Source organism: Panicum virgatum, chromosome 5K (genome assembly GCF_016808335.1).
Source record: "Panicum virgatum strain AP13 chromosome 5K, P.virgatum_v5, whole genome shotgun sequence".
Classification (NCBI taxonomy): Eukaryota; Viridiplantae; Streptophyta; class Magnoliopsida; order Poales; family Poaceae; genus Panicum; species Panicum virgatum.
Window position 1 is genome coordinate 55,141,433 of NC_053140.1, and position 9,644 is coordinate 55,151,076.

The following is a 9,644-nucleotide window of genomic DNA, read 5'->3' on the forward strand; positions in this document are numbered from 1 at the left end:
ATCTATCGTGAGAGAGACAGGAGAAGTTAGGCCTTGTTTATATGTACCGTGTAAAGTTTTTGAAAGAGAATTTTTTTTATATTTGAAGTATTAAATAAATATAAATTAGTCACAAAACTAATTACAGAACTTATTTATAAATTACGAGATGAATTTAGTAAGACTAATTAATCCGTTGGTAGCACACGTTTTTTGTAGCAATTACTGTAGCAAATTAGCATCTAATCATGATCTAATTAGGCTGATAGTTTTGGAATTTTGAATTTTGCATCTAAACCAGACCTTTACATGGGTGAAAAACATTTACAAAAGAACGAGATTATAGTGTTGATACTTTATCCAGAGCTAGGAGAACATTGCGCTCTGTCTCTCAGTCTGGCCGAACGAAGACGAGCATCTGTAATCAGTGCTGGGCTTTGATGAGGCGGCGCGGATCGGTGATGGTGCGGTTCCAGTGGCCGTCCGGCGCATGGACCGCCGCCGCTTCCCTCCTGTGCTGCTCCAGCATCGCCTTCTGGGCCTCTGGCAGCGCGCAGAACCTGTCCCTCAGCTCCGCGGGCTGGATCCGGTCGTGCACCGCCCACCACCGCGCGTGCGCCTCGTCGCTCGCGAACCGCCGCAGCGCCGGCACGTTCCAGTTGCAGTCGTAGTCGCGGTAGCACAGCCACGGCTTGATGCCCAGGTAGTGCACGGCGTGCACCTCCGCCGGCTCCGCGCCGCCCAGCGCCCGCGCCTGCGCCGCCCGGCTCCCTTCGTCCCAGGCGTACTTGAGCAGGTTGGCGCGGCGCGGCAGGCGGTGCCACCACGGGAACACCTCGTTCAGGTACCCCTGGTCGCCGCCGTTGTACGAGTCGATGTCGTGGATGCCCGCCATGAGCAGCTCGAAGGTGCAGCTGCAGGGCTCCAGCACCATCACGCCCGAGTTGAAGCGCACGCCGCTGTTCGCCGTCGCGCTCAGCTCCGGAGCCTCCTCGAACAGGAAGTCCATGCCGCGCAGCACCAGCAGGTCGGCGTCCAGGAACACCACCTTGTCGTAGTCGGTCAGCTGCCACAGCCGGAACTTGCTGTAGTTCCACTCGTTGTAGGCGCCGCGCGCCGCGCGCGGGTTGCGGATGCGCGGCGCCGGGCACCTGCCAGCCCGCCGTCGCGAGCGCGGCGCGCTGCTCGGCGCCCACGTTCTGCGCGTCCACCAGGGCCACCAGGTCGCGCGTCGACCCCGTCTGCCGGATGCTCTGCGCCAGCGCGATGGCGCCGCAGACGTAGGCATCGGCGGAGTGCAGCACGGTGGCGTACGCCTGCCTCCCGATCCCTGACGATCTTGGCGCCGCACCCGGTTGTCCAGGTGACGGCGGCGGCCGGAGAGAAGGGACGGCGAGCTGGCAGGAGCCGACGGGCAGGTTGAGGCGGTCGCGGAGGTAGGCGGCGTCGGGGCGGTAGAGCCAGGCGTGCGCATGGCGCACGAGGAGGTGCTTGCAGGGGGAGAGGTTGGGTAGTGGGAGGCACTTGGACTCGCTCAGGATCAGCACCATACCAGCCTTAGGAACACTGGAGCTACGGCTGCCGTGGAGGGCGAGCTTGGCGGCGGAGAGCTGGAGGTGGAGCCTGCGCACGTCCCTGGACCAGCCTTTGCGGCGGCAGGGGAGCTTGACGGCGACGAGATCGTAATCACGAAGCGGCGGATCGGGGTCGGGGAGAGAAGGGCAGCTGCTTCTGTTGCTGTCCTCGTCGATCCAGCTCGGGTAGAGGGTTTTCCAGACGGCGTCCGCGGCAGGCGCCAGGCACCGCCCGGACGTCGGCGGCCGGTAACGTGCTCCTCCAGCGCGCCACCTCCGACGAGTTGAAGTTGAGCAGGCCCACTCTGACGATGCCGCTCCCAGTGTCGTTACCGCTGTATGACGAGAGGCTCCTGGCGACGCTCTCCCACTGAATGTCCCAGTTGCTGTCAGCCGCGTACGGTCTAGCAGGGAGCTCCTCCTCCTCCTCCTCCTCCTCCTCCTCCGGGCCTGCTACTGGCTCTGATTCTTCCTGACGATCATGAGCTGATGATGACGCTGCCGCCCCCGTAGACGTCGTAGGGATGTCGCCACTTGGATGACTAGCAGGAGGAGGAGCACCCCAAAGGGAAACTGGAGCCGGCCGTGGCAGCACTGCCACTTGGACGACGACGCAGCAGCCGTTGCCGCGGACGAGCAGCGCCACGATGGCGCACGCGAAGAACAGCAAGAGCACAAGCAGCTTATGGATCCCACTCTTCTTCCGTACGCCGCCGCCGGTCATGTCTCCGCGCAGTCTCAGGTGGCGATGAAGCACTGAAATGAGACACGCAGCAAGGGAAGACATTAAAGACCGATCGAAAAAATTCGAAGCTGATGAAGATGGCAGTGCGACCAAATTAAAACCGATAGATGCTTAGTTTGATTGTGCTCTAGCTGCTTACCGATTGATCTCTAGTTGGAGCTTGCAGCTGCATGCAGTGCAGCAGCAGCGAGCTGCGTGCCTTCGTGCGTCCACCACAGCCGGGGCAGGCAGAGTGCCTTCAGTTAACGTGTGTCCTCTGAGTCTTTGACTTGTTTTTTCATGTACTCCAAAAATGAAGGATGTAGATGTATAATTATATAGAGAGAGCTGTGTCAAAGAAGGCCTGCACATACTGTACGACCTGAGACAAGAAGCTGAAATCGATCGCGTTGGCTAGGTCAGCTGGTTCCTAGTTGGCTTGTAACTGCAGGGGACGCCACTTGGAGAATCCTCACGGAGAGTGTGATGATTCGTCATTCTCTCTCTTTCTGAAATACTAGTATGTTGTAAGAAGAAGCCATTTGTATTAGCTACTGATGGACGGAACACAACTAATCATATCGGACCGCTGAGAATTAGCGATGGGTGTCTCATTGATTTATCCGTCGCGTTGTCCGATCAGTGGCCCTATCTGTTTGGTTGCATACGGCAACTAGTCATTCCTGCTGCATTATTCAGGTTTACAGGTTTAAGGTAAAATCAAAGTTCAGGCTGGCCTCGTATGCCACCGTTTTTTTTTTCTTTTAAGAGGGAAAAGGGAAATGTTCATTTAAGTCTTCCTATCTCCCTCGTGCTTGCTGATGGGCGATCGAGACAAATGCCTCCCTCACACACCTCGTCCATAACCATACCAAGATGACAAATCGATCCATTGGTATGTCCAAATAAATCAGCAGAATTTTTATGCTGAATCCAGTGTTCCACTAGTTCCCGTATGCTGTCCCAATAGTTTCATCAAGCCATGAGCCTCAATAGTTCAGGTACAAGGTTCCATTACTTTCTTGCGACTGTTCGTACTAGTATTTTATTGGTGATCTGAGATCAAGGTCCAACTGTAATTAATAGGATTTAAGGCCTGTTTGAAATAGTGGGATTACTAGAGAGAAGTTAGGAATTATAGTTCAAGTTTATTTTGTGCTAAGTTTTGTGATTTTTGTCCCAAAACTCTACCTTTCCAAAAAAGGACTTTTAGTGGAAAAAAAGTAGAAAAAAGTCCATTTTTGACCATCTAATTCTGGCCTCAGTTTGGTTTTGGCCATCAAACTCCAAAACCGGATATTTTTGGCCATCCAACTATCAAAACCGTTCAAATCTGAGCATCGAGCTGTTTTGGTGGGTGGTTTTAATTTTTTTATTTACAATTAAGTCCTTAAAACCACCCACCAAAACAGTCCGATGGTCAAATTTTAATAAGGACTTAATTGTAAATAAAAAAAATTAAAACCACCCACCAAAACAGCCCGATGATCAAATTTGAACGGTTTTGATAGTTGGATGGCTAAAGATACCCGGTTTTGGAGTTCGATGACCAAAACCAAACCGAGGTCAGAGTTGGATGATCAAAAATAGACTTTTTCCAAAAAAGTAATACTTAAATTTGTACAAAACCATAATTCATCATTTTTTTAGAGCAAACCATAATTCATTATTGAGATCATCAGTCTGAATGCGCTAAGATTGCTGCTTATTCAGTATCCATTTACTCTCCTACTAAACCAGCTGTCCATAGCGCGAAATTTTTTTTCAGTGATGCGATGCATCACTGAATACCGTACAGCTGAAATGGGCTACTATTTATGTACTGACATCCTGCTGATAAGTTCATATGCCCTATTTCATCTCCTGAAGTGGCGAGTCCCGAGGGGCTGCCGTGACTGCCGAGTCCCCATTAGTTGTTGTACTCTGGTAATTTGACAAAAACAAACGCGAATGCTCACATACTTTCCTGACTTTTCCTACATGTCATAGCTTCTCATAGTAAATCAGTACTGAAATTTGCAACAGAATGTGCAAATTGGAATTTTGTTGGGAACTGAAATTGCATAGTTTCAGAGACACACTTGCATCATAGTTTTTTTTTCTCCCTTTGCATCATCTTGGTATGGTTCAGCACTGAAGTTGAGGAAATTCTGCTGAACTGTTATGCATCTGAGCTTCGAATGGTTTATTCCTGCCTCTGCATTTGCATGTGCTTGTTGTACTGCAATTAGTGTAAAAGATATGAAGATGTAACTGAACCCGGCATTAGCATCTATTCAAGGTATTACTACCTGATACAAGGATAAAACATGATTACCGCTTAACATATTGCACGGAGAAATGAAAAATGCTGCTTTTACCGCTGCCTTTGCACTTGCTAATTGCAGTCTAATCCACAGCATGCGTTGGCAGTTGTGAGTACCACACTTAGTTTGTATCAGGACCAAGGCATTTAGGACACTACTCTGATGTAGCGGCCACATGTAGCCTGGCATCTGCATAAATAGCACACTAGAGTTGAACTCGGGGATAGATATGCTTTGTCATGTTCAGATCCGGGGTTGCGATAGGCTTTGTTATGTTCAGATTCCGGGTTGCGATGTGCTTTGCCATATGTGATGCAGCAACCAGCACAGGGCTGGGCATTCGGTTCTAATCAAACTTCTCAATTCTTTCTTTCGAAAATTCGGTTCCCAGGAAATAGGAACCGATTGGTTTTTCGATGTAGGAACCGACGAATTTCGATTTTGGTTCTTTCAGTTCAGTTTTGGTTCTAACTGAGGGAACCGAAAAATTTTTTCAGGATGCAAAAAATAGCCCATTCAATAGCAAATTTGAGGAGCATTTCAACCTGAATTTTCATGCAATCAACAGGGACAATTCAAACAACAATGGAGAATAAAACAACTGTAAAACACATAAATGTATAGTTCTCTCAAATTCAAAGGGTTTGCCATCCGGTGTGGCCAGTTGGGCCGGTGCTCCATTTGGCCTAATGAGTTAATGGGCTGAATGTTAAAGATAATGTCTGTTCTCACGGTGTTTTTTTACCTTCAAGGGTTGTTAAAGATAATATAATACCATTATTTATTAAACATTTCTTATAGAAAAAGGTTTTGAATTTGGAGGCTTGAGTTCCTTAGCACTTGAAATTGCCAAAGTAACAAAGAGATAAGAAACACTTACTGTTCCAAAGAACTAAGATAAAAAAAAAGTTGATTGATTTCTGTTTTGGCATATATAGTACCATTTCCATTTGGATACTGTCAACTAGAAGGTCCTTAAAAGACCAAGAGCACACACTCAAAACGTACTATTCATAACAAGAATATGATTGAAATGAAACCTCTCACATCTGACTTTTGCCTTATGTCCATTTAGTTTTCCTTTCTTGTTTAATTTGTAGGGTGAGTAGCTCGTTGGCGACATATTTCTCACCAACTATTGCTGCCAAGTCGATGTTGGGAGAGCATCGCATGGTTCTAGTACGTGAAAGGTGAAGCATTTGACGAAATGGGTTGGTTAAAGTATGGGCAACCATCCCGGTAGCTCGCAGTAGCAAGAAAGAAAGCGAGAGCTCTTCAAGGCAACGCACACCCTGAATTTTCTGTAGCAAAACCAGTGTCCAATACCTACAGCGCCCCTTACTTTCCGTTACACTCTTGAAACAAAAAAGGCACCAACCGCGTTTAGTTTAGTCGCTGCCAGCACGTTGGCTGAAGTGAGCAGCATCGCTAAAGATTCTTGTTGAGCAGAATGGCCACCAAGGCAAGAAGTATGGACAAGAGCAACGCATTTTTATTTGCCCACGACGAATTCAAAATCTTGCGAGACTGAACCACATCTAAATTTAAATTTCGGGCGCAGAGGAAGAAGAAAGCCTCTCCACACGGCTCGGGTGTGCAGAGGATATATATACACGAGGGCGCCAAACACATTTCCCAACTCACCAAGAACAGCGCCATTTCTTAATCGCATCGCCTAAACCAAGCCCTCCTAATTATATCGCTGCACATTGCTGTTACCACCAGGTGAGGTTGCAAGCTTAAAACGCACCGGCATGGCCACGGTGCTGGATGCCGCCGGCGTGTTGCATTTCCACCCCTACGCCGCCGCCGCCGCCGCCGCGGCACTGGTCTCGGCGTACATGGTGTGGTTCTGGGCGCTGGCGCGGCGGCTGTCGGGGCCGCGGATGTGGCCGCTCGTCGGCAGCCTGCCCGGCGTGGTGCTGAACCGGGCGCGCGTCCACGACTGGATCGTCGACAACCTGCGGGCCACGGGGGAGGCGGCCACGTACCAGACGTGCATCCTGCCGCTGCCGTTCCTGGCGCGGCGGCAGGGCCTGGTGACCGTGACGTGCAACCCGCGGAACCTGGAGCACATCCTGCGCGCGCGCTTCGACAACTACCCCAAGGGCCCCATGTGGCAGGCGGCGTTCCACGACCTCCTCGGCCAGGGCATCTTCAACTCCGACGGCGAGACGTGGCTGCTCCAGCGCAAGACGGCGGCGCTCGAGTTCACCACCCGGACCCTGCGCCAGGCGATGGCGCGGTGGGCCAACCGCATCATCAAGTACCGCCTGTGGGGCATCCTCGCCGACCACTGCGACGCCGCGGCGAGCGTCGACCTCCAGGACCTGCTCCTGCGCCTCACCTTCGACAACATCTGCGGCCTCACCTTCGGCAAGGACCCCGAGACGCTGTCGCCGGGGTTGCAGGAGAACCCCTTCGCCAACGCCTTCGACTCCGCCACCGAGGCGACGATGCAGAGGTTCCTGTTCCCAAGCTTCCTGTGGCGTATCAAGAAGGCGCTGGGCGTCGGGAGCGAGCGGAGCCTCCGCGAGAGCCTCGCCGTCGTGGACCGGTACATGACGGAGGCCATCGCGGCGCGCAAGGCGACGCCGTCGGACGACCTGCTGTCCAGGTTCATGAGGAAGCGCGACGGCAACGGCAGGGCGTTCCCGGAGGACGTGCTCCAGTGGATCGCGCTCAACTTCGTGCTCGCCGGGCGCGACACCTCGTCCGTCGCGCTCAGCTGGTTCTTCTGGATGCTCACGCAGCGCCGCGACGTTGAGCGCAGGGTGGTCATGGAGATCGCGTCCGTGCTCAGGGAGACGCGGGGCGGCGACGCCGGGAGGTGGGCCGAGGAGCCGCTGGACTTCGACGAGCTGGACCGCCTCGTGTACCTCAAGGCGGCGTTGGCGGAGACGCTGCGGCTCTACCCGTCGGTGCCGCAGGACTCCAAGTACGTGGTGGCCGACGACGTGCTCCCCGACGGCACCGTCGTGCCGGCCGGCTCGGCGATCACCTACTCCATCTACTCGGTCGGGAGGATGGAGAGCATATGGGGCAAGGACTGCGCCGAGTTCCGGCCGGAGCGGTGGCTGTCGGCTGACGGCGCCCGGTTCGAGCCGGCCAAGGACGCGTACCGCTTCGTGGCGTTCAACGGCGGGCCGAGGACGTGCCTGGGCAAGGACCTGGCCTACCTGCAGATGAAGTCCATCGCGTCGGCCGTGCTGCTGCGCCACTCGGTGGAGCTCGTCCCGGGGCACAAGGTGGAGCAGAAGATGTCGCTCACGCTCTTCATGAAGAACGGCCTCCGCGTGCACGTCAAGCCGCGGGACCTCGCCGGCTACGTCGCCGCGCCACCGGAGGAGGCGCCGCCGCAGCAGGTGATCCCGACCACCACCGCGGCAGCCGCGTAAGACTGTGGACATGCGACGTGCCCACGAACATTGGCTTCTACGGAGTACTACGTGCATGCTGCCTCCTCTCAAGTTGTTCGGCCTGTCAAAGTCGTACCGTTTCTCCCCTTGCTCTGAGCGGTTAGATTGTTACTGTTAGGTTTGTTCGCTCCTGTTGCCTACTACTACATGTGTTCGTTTGTGTGAAGCGGTTTGTGTACTTTTTGTTGAGGTCTGCTGGATGAAAGAAAAGCTAAGCAATGGAACTTTACTTTGATGACTCAATGTCCGATAAATCGATTATCAATGACATATTGTAAGGAAGGTTCATTATTTGATCTATAACTGTCATTCGCAAATTTGAGGCCCTGTTTAGTTTCCAAAAATTTTTCTACAGTATCTATCTGTCGGTGTCCTGACCCGATGGTCCGGCACCAACTAGTGATGATGCTGCGTGTCCCTAGTTCCAGATGGTTGATGCAAGAGGCAACACAGTAACACACGGGTGTATCCTGGTTCCGGCCACGGGGCTGTACGTCCAGCAAAGGGGTGTGCCAGTGCACTGTACTGTCTTGCACCGGGGATGCCTGTAGTAGGGGGTACAAGCGAGGCGAGAGAGGGAGGGAAGCTCCCAAGTCTCTGCTAGAGGAGGAGTTGATTGAGGCGAGTGCCAATATCAGGGCTCAGAAGAGCGTGTGTGCTCTTGTGAGTGGTACTGAGTGTAGTGTTCTGCCCCCATGGATAAGATAGAGCCCGCCTCCCCCTTTTTAGACACAAGGAGGGGGCGGAGTACATGTACGGGGAGATCATGAAAGTCGTCGTCTTCTTCCCGAATCGCGGGGGTGCAGTGGTCGAGCACTGTAGAAAGTACGCTGTGGGGTATGGCGCCTGGCGTGGTAGTCGCCCTTGGCGTCGTCCTTGGCCTTGCGGAGATCACGCTGGCGTCCTGGCAGCTCCAGCGGGTGGCGTGGTGGTTGCTGTGGAGGGCACCGTCCTCCAAGCGTGGCGTGGCGGCGCTCCGAGGGTTCTGCAGGCAAGGGTCTTGTCCTAGTCAAGGTCGGGGCCGCTTTCAAGGGCCGTGCCCATGCCGTTCGAGGGTTCTGCGGAGGGGAAAGCACAAATGAGGTACGGAGAGTTGATAGCACAGTGGCTGGAGCAGTGCCGAGCACGTCTCGCACAGCGTCACAGGTTCCCACAGTGTCGCCACAGCGCCCGGTATGGCGGAGCAGTGACCGGAGTTGGCGGACGAGACTCCGGTCACAGCCACTGTGTGGGGTGGAGGCCTGACGTCGTCTGACCCGGACGCTGCGAAGGAGTGGTTGACATTTAATGCCTCCGTACGGCGGGCGGGTGAGCGGAAGGGCCGTTTGTCCTTTTCGTCGAGGGGTGACCTCGAGCGAGGCGGAGACGATCCGCTCCCCCGAGGGTAGGCTTGCTACCCTCGAGCGAGGCGGAGATGCGGGGCGCCTTGGAGGGTCTCGGCAAGAGGCCCTTGAGCGAGGCAGAGATTGCCCCGCGGGTTCGAGGGGGGTGCAGATGGGCCGCACTGTGTACTTGGACCGTGGATTGGGCTTCTTTGAGTCATTTCCTTTCCTTTGGATTGGAGAGAGGCTGTAGGCCTTTGGGGGCCCGGTTGCATAACATGTGTTTTGCGTTTAAAGGGTGATTTAGTCCTCTGGTTAGG

General features: G+C 53.7%; 1 protein-coding gene and 1 pseudogene across 1 annotated transcript; one reads left to right on the forward strand and one right to left on the reverse strand.

The window, feature by feature from the left end:
* Window positions 1-403: 403 nt before the first annotated feature.
* Window positions 404-2,277, reverse strand: LOC120710266 (annotated as a pseudogene).
* Window positions 2,278-6,215: 3,938 nt separating this feature from the next.
* Window positions 6,216-8,245, forward strand: LOC120708707 (cytochrome P450 86A1-like). The gene has a single exon (XM_039994096.1). The coding sequence runs from the start codon at window positions 6,338-6,340 to the stop codon at window positions 7,979-7,981; it is 1,644 nt and encodes a 547-aa protein (XP_039850030.1). The 5' UTR covers window positions 6,216-6,337; the 3' UTR covers window positions 7,982-8,245.
* The last annotated feature ends 1,399 nt before the right edge of the window (window positions 8,246-9,644 follow it).

Excerpts from the sequence above, each read along its gene's own strand:
- LOC120708707 (XM_039994096.1), top strand. The coding sequence starts at position 6,338 with ATGGCCACGGTGCTGGATGCCGCCGGCGTGTTGCATTTCCACCCCTAC.